The 19796-nt window shown below is 35.9% G+C and overlaps 2 protein-coding genes across 6 annotated transcripts in view; one reads left to right on the forward strand and one right to left on the reverse strand.

Moving 5' to 3' along the window:
• The first annotated feature begins 644 nt into the window (after nt 1–644).
• LOC116164051 (carboxypeptidase N subunit 2-like) lies at nt 645–1685 on the forward strand. The gene has a single exon (XM_031478177.1). It carries the CDS (start codon nt 645–647, stop codon nt 1683–1685), a length of 1041 nt encoding a protein of 346 aa, XP_031334037.1.
• Nucleotides 1686–3128: 1443 nt separating this feature from the next.
• Nucleotides 3129–19796, reverse strand: part of LOC116163660 — a 49982-nt gene continuing 33314 nt past the window's right edge. For all 5 annotated transcript variants that reach the window (XM_031477709.1, XM_031477712.1, XM_031477711.1 and 2 more), the window contains 2 exons: nt 5488–5735; nt 3129–5433 (listed from right to left, as the gene is read on the reverse strand). In XM_031477709.1, the coding sequence (XP_031333569.1) occupies nt 3544–5433; nt 5488–5735 (2138 nt within the window). In that variant the 3' untranslated portion in view covers nt 3129–3543. The remainder of the gene's footprint in view (nt 5434–5487; nt 5736–19796) is intronic.

The following is a 19796-nucleotide window of genomic DNA, read 5'->3' on the forward strand; positions in this document are numbered from 1 at the left end:
TTCCGGAAGTCGCTCACATCTTAAGAAAAACATAGATTGTAGATCGGGATCAAGTGTTCTGTGACCGGCAATCTTTCCTGGCGAGAGTTATATAAATATCCGTACATATTATTTCATGTTCGGATTCCCCAGAACATTCTAAGACATGTTTCATGTAAATGTGCTGTACCTATCTTCATGTGTTCACGGAATGGTTTAGTACTAACGATTTTTTATCCGGAATTTCATTTTCTTTCGAAAGAATCATGTAAAAATCTACTACTTACTCAAAATGTCTCGATAACCCATAATCCTGCGAAAAAATTAATTTAACCGTCCTCGTTGCTCAAATAATATGAAAATTAGCAATAGTGTGAAATGACTTTCAACAATAATTATGCTATTACGTCAACAGACGATTCTCTTTCATTTGGAAACAAAAACAAACCGATCAATAATCATAATTACCAAGAATAATAGTGAAATAATGTTAAAGTCCATTTTAAATTGTTTAGACTGTTTATACATAAGATTACTGTTTTACGTAGTTGCCACTCTTGCATAATGCCCAAGACTGATAAAAGTGCGATTCCGTTCTTTGCAATAAGAGAATTCGTTCACCATTCGCCACCATGAAGTATGTGAATGAGAACCAAAAATTCATCATGAAGATAGCTGCTCTCGTAATTGTATTTCTGTTGAAATGCCATCAGGCACGTGCCAATGGTCCGTTTGACTTATGCTTCTATCATCTTAGTTCAGGCGAAGAGTTTATTCAGTGTGGTGAACTTAAAGCGTACAGAAATGAAAAACCCAACAATAACCTTCAGGAAATTGAAAAAATTCATATTGGATGGAACACCACCATGCCAGAATTACGTTTTGGCCTATTTTCTTCTTTCACAAGGTTAAAAGTGCTACATTTAAGTAACTCGCACATCCAGCGTCTCGATAAAAGGGCTTTTTACAATATGGAGCAATTGACGGAATTGAGCCTCTTTAATAACGAAATAATCGAAGTGGATTCTAGCGTATTCAAGTACTTGACATCTCTAAGAGTTCTGGATTTGGGCACCAACAAAATAACTGGTTTACTAGACTTTATTTTTCATAACCTACTGGATCTCGAAGAGTTAGTGTTGAGTTGGAATATGATATCTACAGTTACGATGGATTTGTTTTACGGTTTAAACAATTTACGAAAACTAAACCTTGCGGGAAATTCACTAAAATCATTGCCCGAAAATGCGTTTGCTTGTTTAACTAACTTAATAGGCTTAGATTTGAGTTACAACGACTTGGCAGAATTACCTGTAGGCCTGTTCAACAATCAATCTGAAATGCAAATGCTGAATCTAGAGTCAAATCAATTGCAGTGCTTGCGTCAGGGGTTGTTTCGTAATACAGTGGAATTATTATACCTCGATATATCGAATAACTTTATTACACGCGTAAATGGAAGCTTGCTTAATAACACTGTAGTGGAAATGTTGAAGTTCGAAAGGAATTTAGTGACCGAAATCGACGTTGCTGAACTTTTAAAGCAAGCGCAGTTTCTTGAAGAGCTTTATTTTGATCACAATCCGTGGAAGTGTCACGCTTTAAGAAATGCTATTCAGTATTTAAACGAAAGTGAGATTTATTTTGAGCCAGGAGTGTATTTCGCACATCAAAATATCAATGGAATATTATGTGATAAAATTTGAACGGTGTTATTGCAGGCAATCGATCCCAATACGATAATTACTACAAGATTCCCTAGACAAAGAAGAAATAGGGGTCAAGGTTAGAACCAAAAACACTGGACTTTGACTAGATTTTTCAAACCGTCCATATAAAATTGTTCTTGATAATAGTATTTTTGTAAACTTATCGGGTATTTACGCAAAGAATTTTGTTTAAATTTTGGTGACATAGTCTTATCTGTGACATTACAAAACTGTAAATAAATATTTTGATGTACTTATTCTGCCGGTGACGTTTGGGGATGGGGAGACCGAAAGGGTCAATCTCATTGGTTACCCTCTCGTCATTGTCGAAAATGCACCGTCGAATAGACTCTCGCTATCTATGCACAGTTCAAAAATCCGTCGTTACGTCCTAACCGAGGTCCTAACATTACACCCATCATTTTCATGAAAGACATAAAACAAGTTCTTCGACTTTATGTGAGACCTGCTTGACGTCCGGACCCACTTCTGACTTCTGCCGTTTCAAACTACTTCTAGTAGACCGTTACAAATGGCCCTGGTATACCTTGAAGGTGAGCCAGACGGCCATCAAATTTTACTGTCTAAAAGTGCCCCCCCTCCCCCTCCCACGAATTATTTCCTGAGATGCTGTTTTTGAAAGTATAACGTGCATAACTTTTACATACGACAACCAATTGGTCTCAGATTTTGCATACGCATGCCTTTAGTGGTGCCAAGTTAAACTTTGGAAAATGGGAGAGGGGGGGGGGGACACATGTTGTACCCTTCATGGTATTCTAATGAAAGGTCTCATCGAAATAAATTGGTTTGTACAAACTATAACTTTCCCGTACGACTCTTTTTCGAGATCAGTGCGCAACGGGGCCTGAGGGGGGTGGGGGGTTAAAAATTAAGTTTATCTGTCATTGTATTTTAATTAAAGGTCTCAACGAAAGGAACCGTTTTCTACCAACTACTGCCCTCTTTCTGTCCTCTTATCAAAGTACGGGGCGGAGGGGAGTGGAACTAGTTTTATCCTTCATATGGTACTCTAATGAAAGGTCTCAACGAAAGGAATTAATTTCTACCAACCATAGCCCTCCTCCTCGACCTCTTATCGTGACCCGGGCGATTGAGACGTCTGCAAGAAATATATCCATTGGTGATGTCAAACCAAAAGCTATTTCGGTTAAAAAAATGCGCTATATCTGCAATAAGAGAGTTGTGCACAATTTATACTTGTTTTTATAATTTTCGCTAGTTTTATTGGTTGATGGCTTATTTCATATGGAAATGCAAATAGTGAACTGTCTACGTTACACACTGCACTAATCCTTCAATTTTTGCAATTGGGAGCAGAAAGAAGGCAGATTTGATAAAAACTTACCTCAATTTTATATACCAAAAATTAGCAAGCATGGCACTCACACTGCTTCAAAATAAAAGTATGATAGGTACTTGTTTTTAAATCCTTTATTTCCAACAATAACATTTTCAGTAACAATATGCTTCTGCTTTATCTCGTATAGAAAACAACGGTAAACAAAGCTATACGTAGATGAGGGCGAAACCTCGCTAATACATTTGGCTTTAAATTCTGGGTGTAATATATTTACTTAGCTTGGATAACTAACGTACTATTGAATTGCCGATGGGAAATATCTAAGAATTTCGAGCATAAACTATATTTTGTACAAAAACTATATTTATTAGTTATTACTAAGCCACACTGTTGCCAAATAATATATAATACTCAACATAACTCAAAGGCGAAAGTTTCTGGTACTTCCTGGAAGAAAATGTAAGATCACACATCTTATATCTCATAAATCAAGGTGCCTGAATAGAAGGTAGAGATTAGAAAGTAGGTGCACTATCTAATGCTTCCCTCTAGTGATCTAAAAAAATCTTTATTTTTATAAAACCTCATTTTCATATTTTCCCTAGTACCGCCCAAACTTTTAAAATCATCTGTCAGATTTCTATCCTCACTCTTTAATGGTATCTCGTTAAAAAAGCACTTTTCTTTACCACTGCGGTTTACAAATTGTGCTCCGTGGTACTCTTTACTCTTATTATTCAGTGTACGCTGTGACATTTGCTTGAACCTATTGTCATGCTTGAGCTGATTTGTATCGTACCTGTTTGGCTTTAGTCTCTCCCAAAAAACTTGACGTTCGTGAAAAACGGAATGATCAAATGTCTTCACGTCCAAATCAGAGGGACTGGTACTACGAGGAGTCTCAAATGCTTCGCTATGCTCAAATCCACTATCTGGCTCACTAGACGCTTTCGGCATAATACGAAAAGAGTCATTTGAACAATATTGCGTGCTTAACCTTTCCCAAAACTCTCTACATTCCTTGAACTTAGTTTTGAAATCCATACTATCGAAATAGGGGTATAATCTGTATCTCGCATGATTCTCCCTATGCGTAAAGACGTTTGGTAAACTATAATACGAAGTGCTTTCCATGCAGTCTATCGTTTGCGAGCTTAAGAACTTCCAATACTTTTGCTTTGATTTAAACTCCGAGTTATCGTACGATTCAAAAAGTTCTCCACTAGCATTTCCTAAAAGCAGGTCTGGAAGACTTCTGCGTTGTTTTAGTTTTTTTTTAATAGTGCCGAAATTTGATCTGTCCTCCCAAAAGGAAAGCTTTTTCTTGAATTCAAAGCAGTCTTCATCGTCGATTAAATTCAGCGATTGTTCAAGTGATGTACTGAGTTCATTGCAGGATACCGATCTGTCATATTTTAGGTGAGGTAGATAATTTAAGATGTTTAGTGCGTTTTCCCTGCTGCCATTTTCATATTGAATTTCAGTCTTGCTCGGTGATGAAGATCTTTCCTCGTCTAAAGTAGTATGCATGTTTGGAGTTGAAATGCTATTGCCGTTATCCAAAATCTTTTCTGGATTTCGTTGCGGAATCAAGGAAGATTTGTGGTTTGTGGTTACTTCGTACGCAATATGATCTTCGCATATTGGGGAAGTTTCATTAGCTTGTAAGCTTTTCGTGACGTAATTCATTTCAATGTGCTCCTCTACCACGTGATTAACCTTGCGGGGTTCGTGAGGGTCACTTACCGGCTCAAGGTCAAGTAAGTCGATAGTTTGGGATAGTATTGTTCTCTTGATGGTTTTTCTGACTGCTACGGTTGGCAAGGAATTTAATTCAAAGTCCTCACATACTCCTGATACATTTTGCAAAATGCTAACGGCAAAGGGTGATCCGACGACATGACACTCACTGGTTATGATAGACACTTCGTGAATCCCCATACTTCTTGGAATATATGTAACTTTTATTCTGTCTTCTTCTACTGAAAATGTCATTGGAATTTTTCTAGTATGTCCATTACCTTGTGGCTCCGTGCTCGTCGATAAGTCGGAAATTGGTTTCAATAGCAAGGTCTCACTGTGCGATTGATATGCGAATTTGTTTGAGAATAACAGTTTCTGCTCAATGAATGTAGAAGGAATACGTAGAGTTTCATAAACGCCGCTTGGAGCTTGAATACTAACAATGATATCGTCAACGTTGAAATAATCAGACGAATTAACGTAAATGTAAAATGCCATTTTGCGATTTTCCTCTCCAGAAAACAATCCCATTCCTTTTGCAACGTAATTTGACGAATATTTTAAAGCTGGTTTCGTCTCTTGTTCACAAGCTTCGCGAATTTTTTTTAAATATTGAACTAGCGCCAACTCCTGATTTTGACTTAAAACATCCTGTTCAAAATCTTGATCTGTGAAAACCTGTAAAATTATTGAGATCGAAAACAGCAAGTGAAATGTAGGAATTATTCTTACCGGCGCAATTCCCAGATATTTATAAGCGAGCGCTTGGCCATGAGAGGGCGGATGATGCTTGTGACTCTGAGGATTTGGGCACGCTCCTGGAATGTACGTGTTTATCAAATTACACAACAACGATCCATCTGTCCAGCAATGAATTGGATTGTCCAGAGCTGAATTCTTGGAGTGCAACCAAGATGTGGGTAGATGCCAGTCGATCCATTGTAGTAGTTTTTGTTTCTCGTTTAAAGATGGACAAATTGCTACAACAAAACTGTATCTAAGTATCTTACAGTGTTAAGTTAAAGTAGGCAAGAATTAAAACCAGTTTCCATAATAAATTAGTAGATGTAGGCGGTGAAGTAATTTATCCATTTACCCACAAATGATTATTAATCGCCGTTTGATAAGTAGATTATCTACTTACGGATAGGATTATCCTTTTACTGAGTTACAGTATCAAATGAAAGCAAATTTACAATTTTGTGACCGCGTACTCATTTCATTAAAGCATGTCCGTTGTGATTTCATGAAAATTAGAAACTTTACAAGCTAATTGGCAAAAACATTATGGACTACAAAAAAGAAAGGAGATCCGCTACACAGCAAATGTTCTAAATAAAGAGATTTCATCCGCAAAACGATAGAATACGTAATTAAAAATAAATAGGTAAATAGGAATGTTTCGTGTTGTAGATTGTGTAAATCTAAAAATAATAATAAATAGGGGAGACTGGGAAGGGTTGTCACATGTAACACAGTGAAGCTAATACACAATTCTTTTTCTAGGTAAAAAGTGATTTATCAAAGCTAAACGGTGGCCCATAGCAAAAAATTCCATTTCATATTGTGTAGAAGAGAACCACCATCTACTGGGTACTGCTCGCGAGCGTTCCGGTCGAAAAAGCGCTCCAAGCGGAAAAAAGCACTTGCGAGCGGATCGAACACTTTTCGGAGCGACCGCTTGGTGCTTGATACTTGAGCGTTTATTTAAAGTGCTCGGCGCTCGAGCGCTTTTTCTGCCTGCGAGCGGTTTTTCCGCTTATGAGCGCTTTTTTCGCTCGCGAGCTCTTCTTCCGCTCGCGAGTGCTTTTTCCGCTCGCCAGCGGTTTTTTTCTGCTCCCGAGCGCTTTTTCCACTCCTGAGCGTTTTTTGCTCGTGAGCGCTTTTAACCGCCCTCAAGCGCTGAGGATCAAGCGCCGCTCGCGAGCGGTTTTTCCGCTCCCGAGCGATTTTTTCCGCTTACATGTATGCGGAGTGTCTTTGAGCCAGATTGTTCTAGCATAGAGCAAAACTCCGCGCGCGTTGTTCACTCGTTCAAAAAGTTAGTAATACCATTGAATAAAATTCAATGCTATGAGCCACCGTTTAAGAATTATTTACTATTTTTCCTTCGTTGCCTGGACTATATAATGACAGTGAAGAATGTGTGCGCATGTTATTTTGGTTGCATAAGATTAGGCGTCGTTCAGAAGGGTTTTTGTCATTTAAAAGTAGACATAAGAAATCCTCATGTCTACTTCTAAATGAATAAGCTGTATATGTCCCATGCGCAAAAATGCCGTAGACCAGTGATCAGAGAGTACCAATATGGTATGGATTCTGAATTTCAAGACCTTATAACAATTGATTAATGAAATATCTTGTGCTCGCTGCTAGTGGTATTCCATGTGTGCGCATGTTATTTTGGTTGCATAAGATTAGGCGTCGTTCGGAAGGGTTTTTGTCATTTAAAAGTAGACATAAGAATCCTCATGTCTACTTCTAAATGAATAACACTGTATAGGTATGTCCCATGCGCAAAAATGCCGTAGACCAGTGATCAGAGAGTACCAGTATGGTATGGATTCTGAATTTCAACACCTTATAACAATTGATTAATGATTATCTTGTTTCTTAGTATCTTGTTCTCGCTGCTAGGGGTATTCATACTACATCTTTTCGGGCCAGTAAAAAATTTGCAAGGCGTTGCGATCAACATTTTTATTAATAGGTTAATAACCCCTCGTCGTATGGAAAAGTTTCGTGAATCGGTTTTATTATTCTTTAGGGGTAGGGAAACTGCAATTTCGGGACTCAAGTGAAGTGGAATAACACAAAAATTTATTTATGGAACGAATTTTATAGGTAGGAATAGATAGGTGGTAAATAAAAGTATCGTGTATGAGTTGCAAGAGACCGGAATTGCAATACGAAAGGTTATAGTTGTGCTACTGCCTTCTTGAATATAACGGATGATATACTGTCTGCTGTCGATAACAATAGAACATCCATTTTGGTTATGTTAGACTATTCTAAAGCATTCGACACAATTTCTCACAAAATTTTGTTTAGTATCTTGCTATTTATTGGATTTAGTGTCACTGCTGCGGAACTTGTGCAATCTTACCCCACTAACCGTTTTCAAAAGGTAATTTTAAATGGAACGATTTCTACCTCCTTGCCTAGCTGGGGTGCCCCAAGGATCTAATCTAGGCCCATTACTATACTCGTTGTACACGTGCAACTTCAGAAATCATATCACTTATATGCCGATGATACACAGCTTCAAATAGATTTTCAACCTGATAATGTGGCTTTAGCTAATAAATTAATTAATTCTGACATTGATGCTCTTGTAAATGTTTCTGAAAAGCACTGTTTTAAAATTAATGCAGAGAAATCCGTAGTCATGGTATTTGGCCAACGTAAAGCCAGAAACTTAATTAAACAGAACGTGGATGTTAAGGTGACAGGCTCGGCTCTGCTTGTGAAAGAAATTCCCAAAAATCTGGGCCTGATTTTAGTGTTTTAGATGAAGCTTTGAAATTTTTCCAACATACTTCTTTATGATGGAAAGCATATATAAATTTGAAGCTTATTTTTAACCAAAGATACTTCCTAAGTGAGAAATTGAAAATGTTATGTGAGTCTCCTGTACTGTCGCACTTTAATCATTGCGATACTGTGTATGGGCCGTGTCTTGGTAGCTTTGATGTGAAAAGAATTCAGCGAATGCAGAACTCTTGCCTTCGACTCATATATGGTATTAAGAAACACCATCGTATCTCTCAGAAATTAACTGAATCTAAATAGCTTAATATATATAACAGAAGAGTTCTACATTCATCAGTTCTATTTCACAAAATTGTAACTACTAAGAAACCGAATTACCTTTTTGACAAAAAAATCCAAAAGTTTTATCACTCCCCCAATCCATAAATCGCATTTGTTTAAAAAGTCATTCTCATATACCGTTAGTAATTTATATAACTCACTGCCTGAATGTGTAAAAACACTGCAACTTTCAGACATCGCCCTACTAAAACTATTTATGAAAATAAAAAAAAAATTGTCTTTTCTTTTTTTTGCTTTTTTATTTTTTATTTATCCGTAAATTTTTCTTTTTTTTTAAATTAACTTCCTCTCTTCTTCATCTATAAATTATTTGCCATTTATTGCAAATGGCACGCCACTAATCAATTAAACAATCAACTAATTGCTGATTGGAATAACTTATGCAATAATACAGAAAAAACAGAATAGATGTAACGAAGAAGAAAGGAATTCTTAGCCACGCAATGATCCTATAATCCAAGGATATTACTACATACAACCCCAGCAAACACACTTTTAACACGTTTAAAAAACGGTTTTAAAGCGATTTGATAGGATAAATTCGATATTGGTAGTATGGTAGACGAATTTTATACCTACGTTGAAAATACGATTTTTTCACTTATAATTGCACAAGAGGTTTGTATTTTACCGAGTAAATTTGGGTTGTTTAGGTAATGAAAATCCGTTGCCTAGCAATTATAGACGAGAAAAACTGTCAACTAATAAAAATGCGACACCGCAGGTGGAGCATTTTTAGGTTGACAGTTTTTCGAGTTCAATTGCTAAAAGGAAACAGATTTGAGTTGCAACAACCCAAATTTACTCGGTTTAAATACAAACCTAGAGTGTAATTCGGTAGGACAATTTAACGAACAAGAAATTCACGAAACTAATCAATTATTGACAGACGTCAAACTAGTCATATGGGAAAGGATAATGCGATAATTGGTTCGAAAATGAATAGTGAAAAAACCACTAGTGCATTTGTCGCTGGAAAAGATGCAGGTAACTTTTGCCGCTGTCAAAGTGACAATTGCACTGCGGCTTATGCGATTTTTTATACATGAGTTGAATTGTCATACATATAAACCATAGAATTCACGTTCTACGTTGATATTACGTATATAAATAACGGTTTTTTAGCATTCGTTTATATAAAATTTATATAACACCACTGTCGTTTACGCATATACGCATATAAATCGTATAGCAATGAAAAAAATAAACGCATAACATTCCTATAAGAATGTATCGACATTTATCCGTATTATATATACGTAGGGTTTTTGTTTATAATAAACGCTTTTTATACGGAACTGTGTTGCTATAGGGACGTTTTTGACGAAACTGTCATAACCGAATTCGTGACTGAAAGAAGTACGATTAGCAATTTTACTTATCGCATGAAATTTACTGCATAGTGCCCACCATCAAATCAATATACTTAAAGAAATAGGTTACTATAACAGTATAAATGTAATACTAGTTTCAAAAAGAATTAAAACAGCTGTGAAAGTTCATGATCATTTCTAAAATCTCTACCTCTTTTATTTCTTAAATCTGCCAATTCTCTCACCCAGCTTAATTGTAAGTTAATTAAAGTATCGATCCATAAAACCTCAATGTAAAACCGCGAAGCGTGCGTTGAAAACAAATTTCAGAAACAAATTGCTAAAATGGAAAACACATTTTCGTCCTTGTTTTTATTACAAAGGCATTGTCAAACGTACCCACCGAACGCAAACGTGTACCTAAATCGTGACGAAATGTTTGGATCGGTAAATTTCCGTAGGGCTTCCAATAAAACATAAAATAGTCAGCAAAAGGAATCCTTATAAAGTAGATAGAAATTTAGACAAGCTCGGTATCGGATTATTTTAGGTTGATTGCGCAACTTCTGTGCATTTCTCTCGCCTCGATAGTTCGGGATATATCTTTTTGATCTCTTTCCGGACATTAGTTACAATAAAAGCGAATCTTTTGTCTTGTGCGGCCAGTCATTTGATCGGATAAGCTTCTACAGTAACACTAAACGAATTTTCGATATATATAATGTTCCGAGCAGTCAATACATAGTGCCCTTATATTTCTAGTTAAATGAAATAATATCCAGCTTAATTTGAGGGAATGACCATACTGAAATGCGTATTGCCGATGTAATTTTATCTGTAGTTGACAAAGTAAAATAATGTGTGATGTAAAAAAGTCTATGGCACATATTATGTAATGTATGTGTAACCAACGTATTAATTTGAAATATAGTAATTCCATTTTGAGGGCCCACATTACAGCATATACCAAACCAGGAACGTGTCTCCAGGGAGTATTCCCCTCAAACCCTACATGCAATGCAATCGGGCGAATTTTGTTTTCAAGGTATTGAACACGGATCTGTCGGATGCTGTGCCACATTTTGGGCCCTACACGATGACGTGTCACGGAAGATTTGTTTTGTTCTTTCATTTTTCTTCTTAAATTACACGGAAGGTATCCCAGTCTCATTTTAAATTTATCCAACGATGCCCTAACTTAGGTTGGATGGGATGATCGCTTATTAGGATTCTTTTAATAACATTTTCCTACAAAGTAGGTAATAAACGTTAGGGATAAGCATTCAATTTCTCTAGATAGGTAGTATTTAAGCTACAGAAAGTAAAATAACACAGTACTCTTGCCTATGCAATACTAGCGTGGGGTCATAGTGCTTCATGGAAGTTCATCTTTCGCCTCCAACGAAAGGCCGTACGCGTGATTAACAATCTACAGTACAGGGATGATTGTCGTCAATCATTCTCGGAACTAAAGATCCTAACTCTTCGACTCTTCCTAGTCTTTATATTCTTGAGGCCTTGTGTTTTTGTAAGAAAAATATGGTGGAGAATGTGTTACAATCCCAGGTGCATTCATATAACACTCGACAAAAGGATAACTTAAGGGTGACTTTTTGCCGATTGTTGAAGAGCCAAAATGGTGCAACATACCAATCGCAATCTTTATTTAATATAGTTCCTCCGAAGATTAGATCGCTACCCCTCTCAGATTTTAGAATTACACTAAAAAAATTGTTTATTCAACACCCTTTTTTCTCATTTGATGAGTTTAACGACTTCTCTTGGAGTGGTTCGTAATTGTATCAGTCATTCTGTGTTATATGTTTTTTTTTTATTATGTTTGTTGTATTATATGCTAGTGTGTTCTTTATCTAATGACGAGTGTAAGTGTATCAACATGTCTGCACAACAATATATATTATTATTATATATATTATTATGGTCGGTGTTTCTTGTGAGAACTCAGGTCTAGCCTGGTTAACTAATCGCACGGATTAAAATCAAGTAACGATTAGTGTCTGTGTCTGTGTCTGGTGAAGTTATGTAGGGTCACACACGTACATTGGACATCTAGGGATAGTATGTAATTCGTACTTACCAACATACCTATTGATGGGCACAATAGCCAACGCTATCAGGAAAGAGGAAAACAAAACGAAACAAAAAAATCATTATAATAATTCCTGTAATTTTATTAAATGGAGTTTATTGTGTGTTTCTTTGGCTTTGCGTTTGGGTTGAATACGAGTGGGTTGTGATAACGTGGTGTGTTTCTGTGAAGAAGGAGTTTTGTGTTTTTTAATTGTATTTATGGTGTTTCTTTGTTCCTGAGGTCGTATTTGTGAGGTTGCTTGGGTTATTGATGGAGATATTACAGTATTTTGTGAGCTAGTAGTGCTGTATAGGTTTTTGCGTTTGGGTTGAATACGAGTGGGTTGTGATAACGAGGTGTGTTTCTGTGAAGAAGGAGTTTTGTGTTTTTTAATTGTATTTATGGTGTTTCTTTGTTCCTGAGATCGTATTTGTGAGGTTGCTTGGGTTATTGATGGAGATATTACAGTATGTTGTGAGCTAGTAGTGCTGTATAGGTTTTTGCGTTTGGGTTGAATACGAGTGGGTTGTGATAACGAGGTGTGCTTCGGTGAAGAAGGAGTTATGTGTTTTTTAACTGTGCTAGGGCCTGTAACTTTATTGGGTGGACCTGTCTTTGTAGTGCATGTTGCGTTACTTGTATTTATGGTGTTTCTTTGTTCTTGAGGTTGTATTTCTGTTGTTGCATGGGTTATTGGTGGAGACATTACAGTATTTTGTGAGCCTGTAGTGCTGTTAAGGTTGTTGCGTTTGGATTGAGTACGAGTGGGTTGTGATAACGTGGTGTGTTTCTGAGAAGAAAGAGTATTGTGTTTTTTAGCTGTGCTAATCCGTGTGGGTGAGGGCGTCTTTGTAGTGCATGTTGCGTTACTTGTATTTATTGCGTTTGTTTGTTCAGGAAGTTGTGTTTGTGTGGTTGGTTGAGTTAAGGGTGGAAATATTACAGTATGTTGTGTGTCATGTTGTGAGTCTAAAGTGCTGTTTAAGCTTTTGCGTTTGGGTTGAATACTAATGGGTCGTGATAATGTGGTTTGCTTCAGAGGTGAATCTCTGATTGTAGTATATGTTGTATCATTTGTTGTACTTGTTTGTTCGGTAAGTTGTATTTGTGTGTTTGTTTGGGTTAGAGGTGGAGATATTACAGTATGTTGTGTACCGTGTTGTGAGCGAGTACTGTTGTTTACATGTATACGTTGTGGATCATTTGTGTATGTAGTATCTTGTGTTATGTTTAGAAATTTACGAACAATATGGCATGTGTTGATAATGACTGCTTTTTGTAAATGTTTGTATGTGTTTTTGTCTAAACCTAATAGTTGTAAATTGTGGTGTATTGTCTTTGGTATAACTCCGGTAGCACTAAGAATAATGGGAACTATAACAGTAGATTTCATTCTCCATTGCGTCTTAAGCTCGATAGCTATATCGGTGTATTTGCGGTGTTTTTCTGCATGTGTTTTAGTTAAGTTGTTTATTATTATTATTATTATTATTATTATTATTATTATTATGGTCGGTGTTCCTTGTGAGAACTCAGGTCTAGCCTGGTTAACTAATCGCACGGATTAAAATCAAGTAACGATTAGTGTCTGTGTCTGGTGAAGTTATGTAGGGTCCTTAAAAAAAAAAATCACACACGTACATTGGACATCTAGGGATAGTATGTAATTCGTACTTACCAACATACCTATTGATGGGCACAATAGCCAACGCTATCAGGAAAGAGGAAAACAAAACAAAAAAAAAAAATCATTATAATAATTCCTGTAATTTTATTAAATGGAGTTTATTGTGTAAGTGTTTCTTTGGCTTTGCGTTTGGGTTGAATACGAGTGGGTTGTGATAACGTGGTGTGTTTCTGTGAAGAAGGAGTTTTGTGTTTTTTAATTGTATTTATGGTGTTTCTTTGTTCCTGAGGTCGTATTTGTGAGGTTGCTTGGGTTTTTGGTGGAGATATTGCAGTATTTTGTGAGCCTGTGATGCTGTTAAGGTTTTTGCGCTTCGGTTGTATACGAGTGGGTTGTGATAATGTGGTGTGTTTCTGTGAAGAAGGAGTTATGTGTTTTTTAAGTGTGCTAGGGCGTGTAACTTTATTTATTTATTTATTAATTATTATTATTATTATTATTTTTTATTTTTTATTTTTTTTAGGTTTTCTATTAACCGAGCGGAGGCGGCGTCTACAACGCAGGTAATTGGCTCACCACCACTAAGTTTGTAAGTATTATTGTATAATGTTTACTAATATTTTTAGTACATTTCACACTATATTTCTATGTATAGGTTTGTATCTCTCAGGAATTTTATAATATTTTGGTAATTGTTAGCATTTTTTAATATAAGCATATCTGTGATATTGTGCTGTTTCCTGTAGATTCCTAACCTTTGGCATTCTTGCATAATATGCTTGACAGTTATTTCCGCTCCACATTGCGCACAACGTCTATGTGTTTGTCCGCGTAGGAGGTGACTGTGTGTTAAGTTTCGTGTGGCCAATACGTAACCGTGTTATTATAACTTGATCTTTGCGTTTCAGGTTTTCGCTCTTACTATGCCCCCAAAAAAGGTCAGGTTGTATTATTTTCAACTGTGTTTCCACTGTAGACCACTGATTTTGCCATTTTTCTTTCATAAGGTTTTTCATTCTGTTTAGCACATCTGGTACAGTTAGTTTAGTTATCATAACAGACGATGTTGATAAACCTGCTTCCCTTGCTGCCTTTTTTGCTTTTATTAGTTCTAGGTGTACGTTGTCATTTTGTGCTAACATCAAAACCACTTTCTTTCCAGATTCGTTTAACTTGTCCCATTGTTTAATAACTGTTCTTTGTAGGGAGTTGTCAGTAAAGCAATTTTGCAGGGATTTTGTTGTTTTTAGGCAACCTATGATTTTTGTGATTTGTGTATTCTGATCACAGATTTCCAAAGCTTTTAGAACTGCCATGTGTTCCATGCTCTCCAACGTATGATATTCTGAAAATTTCCACGAATTTATGTAATTATTGGCAATCACTGCACATCCCTTCGCTTTCTGGTCACTCCATGTCGCTACAAACAAATTATTTGTTTTCCCTTCTGCTTTTAGTTGTTCTTCTGAGGGCTTTAGCACGTCTGGTAATGTAAGTTCCCATGGCATTTTGTCCGGCACTAATTCCCAAAGTTCTAGTTCCATAAGATTCTCATTTCTCATTTCAGTGTGCATTTGTACTATCGATGGAATGGTCCTCGTCTGGTGCCAATCGTATTTGGTATGCCAGGTAGGGTTCATAATGTGATCAGGAAGTGATTTGGCTTAGCACATCGTTTCACCCCATGTTTAAATTTTTGTTGCTCAAATCTCAGTCGTAAAGGCAAAGAATTGCTTTCAACATTCAGACTGGGTATCGGAGATGTTCGGAAAGCCCCAGTGACTATGCGAAGTGCACTGTTTATTATTATTATTATTAAAATCTTAACTTTGTGATGTAAATAGAATATTGAACATTTCAAACTTGAATTTCTTACTGGTCAAACTCTTGAGAGACGAAGGTACAGTGTTGTAATATACCGAAGCCATATTGTAACTAAATGAACGGCAAAATAGAGATGTTTTATGCTGGGGTATAGTGAGTAGATCCCTATGCCTTAAATTCAAGTTATGAATATCTATGTTGTACTAAGACTACTAAGAGGAAGCTAAAAGAGGTGACTTCCTTGCATAGATTGTGCACTTCGTCCTTAAATCTGTGCAAAACAAACCAAACTTGCTATTAAATATTCACTATTAGAAAGAAAAAAATGATATTTTCTAGAAATTATCCAAAACGCCTATGTTTTTTATACAGTTGAATCTATAGTATTGCAAATACATATTGTAAAGTGAAATGCTTACCTTGTGAGTTTTTCATTAATTATCTTCCTGTAATAATTATATTTATTTAGGGGTTTTATCCAGTGATTGTTGAGTAGCAATGAATTATGTACATAAATACTGATTTTGATTTGAATCTACGCACGGTAGTCATCAATAAAGCCGGAAGTTTGTTGAAGAAGGTTATCTCATGTAATCTAAATTATTAGTCCGTATTATATGAATATGCCGGCCATCATAAAACTAATATTAAATAATAGTGATTATTACTCAAACAATAACGTTAACAACGATACGAAGCAATTGCACGTCTCACTTAATTACAGCCGTGAACCAAACTATGGAGAAATTCATCTAAGTGCATCTTTGCGTTGTAGAATAAGAAGAAAAGCTTGATTTATGTAACGGAAATTAACTTTCGATGTTTTTAATTAAATTCCATACAACGAAAAGAAGTAAAAAGTAATTAAGGAAAACTGATTTCGCTAATTAACTTTAAAATGCTCAGTCTGACCCGAGAATCGTACTCGATTTAATTCAAGAAACCATTTCCTTTACATATGATTTGTTTGTGATTAATTAAAACACTGCACCAAAAATTACTATATCTACCGAATTAATTATTTCAGCATGTCATATTTGAAACAGCTCGCATTGGCATCGTTCCAAGTTTTTCTCTACAGCACGAACGTATCATTTTGAATTTTCACCTACCTTCCTAAATTCATTTGTCACCAAAATTGTGCAGTGTTTTCGTTCACGTAGGTTCTCGAATTACGTGGAAAATGAATATTTTAACAACTTGAAAATGTACGCCAGTTTTATAATCGTACAGTTCCGTATTTTGCGAATAACAAATTGCGAAAGTACTCGTAAATGCATTAAAATAAATTTCGCCGACCGTGCTGGTGCATTTAAAAGTAATGACCCGTAATGCTTTTACGTTAAGTACAATTCTTGGTTAAAATACTACTCAACTGATAATTGCAAGCTGTGAATAGTTTTCAGAGTGGATTTTATTTCAGATGAGAATAATTGGTTTAGAGCTTTATTAGTATATCAAAAAGTTCACGCGTATTTAGTTAGTTCTCTTTACTATAAGCAATTTATTGTATTTATGACTTAGGAAAACAGAATTGCATGCATAATGAATGCAGCAACGAAACGAATGGTCACCTACTTACAAATATATAATCAAATTAATCTAGAGTAGTGTCTGTATTTTATGATTTTATGGCACGAGGGAAATTATACAAAGAGCATTGCACAAAATTTGCGGCACGTTGTCGCATAGGTCAAAGCATAGGTGTAATAATTATTTTATTTGAGTTTTACATTTTAAATTCTTAAATAAATTCTTTGCAAGGAAGTTATAGGGAGAAACAGACTATTAACAATCGAGGATTAACGAGCCTACCTACAATATTTACTGATTGAGTTTGTAACAATAATTTTTTTCTATTTCGGTGTCACAATGATGATTTTGTACAACTGTTTTAGGCCGAAAAAAGTTGTACAAAGACAGTGATTATATTCGTTTTTTTTGGTAACTCATCTCTTAAGTTGGCAGTTACTAGTTAGTACAAGTAGGTACTTCGTTGGGTACTTCCATGTTTGAACTTCAAAATGTCAGTCTTACTACGCTGCCAACCTAAAACTTAACGGCATAAAAAGTGTTTCCAACATAAAACATGTTAGTTCTAATGTTCCCTATAGTTTTTGATAATGATTTTTTAAATTAAATTAAAGCACCGAAATAGAAAAAATAGTATGAAAAACGCGTGTTACAATGCTTTATTGTAATACTCCTATCTTGCGGACACTCGTGGCTACGCTTCGCGTCGCCACTCGTGCCACAAGATAGTCGTATTACAATAGGTCGCATTGTAACACTTGTCTTTCAATATACTATTTTATTATACCTGAATCACAATCTCCGTTTTAAACACTCAAATGCGTGCGAAAAAAGGCCTTTAAAACACACGTGCTTTATAAAGTTGCTAAGTAACGATACTTCAAGTATGACTTTTGAAACTGTCATCTGGGGCTGAAATAAAAGGCTTTCTGTAAATGCAGAACATTTCTTTGGCTTGTACCTATCCTTTGGTTGAAGGTTTCACAAACGCGCGTAATTTAGGGTATGTTTCCAAATGTGTTCCACTTTTACCTAATCGCAGCATTGTTTGAAGTTTTGAGTTAATGCACCAAAAGATAGGAGATTTAAATACCTTTGACATTTCCTTCATATATCCCAGCATTATCGATGCATTTAAGACTTTATTCGTAAGTAACTTTCTTTTCATCCATGGAAACAACTTTTCATAACCTTTATAATAGGCTTTACTAGATTTGGATTTTCCACCTACTAACGTTTGTTTAGATTTTACAACAAGCGATTTAATGGACGGTGTATTATCTTTTTCAACGGAAAGCGTTTTATTCACAAAGACGATGATTTTTATAAGCAAACGTCAAGTGACATTTCCATGGCAATCGTGAAATTTCGAACACCCAGCCCACATAATTAAACATGTATTCAAGTACAGTGTGAGCAACAATGATTGAAGCGTGCGTCATCACCGCTTGTTCCTATTAATATCAAAACTACCTTCTTTGTATGGAGTTGTATACGAAAATGACGTTCTGCGCTGTCACAGTGAGGTGCGTCTATTCGTATTTCGTATCTTGTATCAAATCAGCATATGCTATGAGCGGCACATTGCCAATTTAGCTGAAGCGGCACGCTTCAATCTTTGTTGCTCACTCTGTACAATGTGAGCAACAATGATTGAAGCGTGCGTCATCACCGCTTGTTCCTATTAATATCAAAACTACCTTCTTTGTATGGAGTTGTATACGAAAATGACGTTCTGCGCTGTCACAGTGACGTGCGTCTATTAGTATTTCGTATCTTGTATCAAATCAGCATATGCTATGAGCGGCACATTGCCAATTTAGCTGAAGCGGCACGCTTCAATCTTTGTTGCTCACTCTGTATAACGTCAATAGGATTTCATTGTATTTCCTATTTTAAAATTATACTGCAGGTATAATAAAAAATACTATAAGATACACGTGTATAATTGGTCTTTAAAGCACTTGCAACGTTAAAGGCACTCCGCTTTGCGTCGTGCCCTTAAACTCGTTGCGCGTGCTTTAAAGAGTTGATTATACACTTGTATCTTAATATACTAATTTTATTATACCTGAATCATAATCTCCGTTTTAAACACTCAAATGCGTGCGAAAAAAAGGCCTTAAAGTTGCTAGGTAATGATACATCAAGTATGACTTTTAAAACTGTCATCTGGGTTGAAATAAAAAAAACATCTTCTGTAAATGCAGAACATTTCTTTGGCTTGTACCCATCCTTTGGTTGAAGCTTTCACAATCGCGCGTAATTTAGGGTATGCTTCCAAATCTGTTCCACTTTTTAATCGCAGCATTGTTTGAAGTTTTGAATGAATGCGCCAAATGATAGAAAATTTAAATACCTTTGACATTTCCTTCATATATGCCAGCATTATCGATGCATTTAAGACTTTATTCGTAAGTAACTTCCTATTCCTCCATGGAAACAACTTTTCATATTCTTTATAATAGGATTTACTGGATTTGGATTTTACACCTACAAACGTTTGTTTAGATTTTCCAACAAGCGATTTAATGGACGGTGTATTATCTTTTTCCACGGAAATCGTTTTATTCACAAAGACGATGATTTTTAATTAAGCAAACATCAAGTGACATTTCCATGGCAATCGTGAAATTACGAACACCCAGCCCACTTAATTAGACATGTATTCGAGTATAACGTCAATATGACTTCATTGTATTCCCTATTTTTAAATTATACTGCAGGTATAATAAAAAATACTATAAGATACACGTGTATAATTAGTCTTTAAAGCACTTGCAACGTTAAAGGCACTCCGCTTCGCGTCGTGCCCTTA

This window comes from Photinus pyralis, unplaced genomic scaffold, assembly GCF_008802855.1.
Source record: "Photinus pyralis isolate 1611_PpyrPB1 unplaced genomic scaffold, Ppyr1.3 Ppyr1.4_LG2, whole genome shotgun sequence".
Taxonomy (NCBI): Eukaryota; Metazoa; Arthropoda; class Insecta; order Coleoptera; family Lampyridae; genus Photinus; species Photinus pyralis.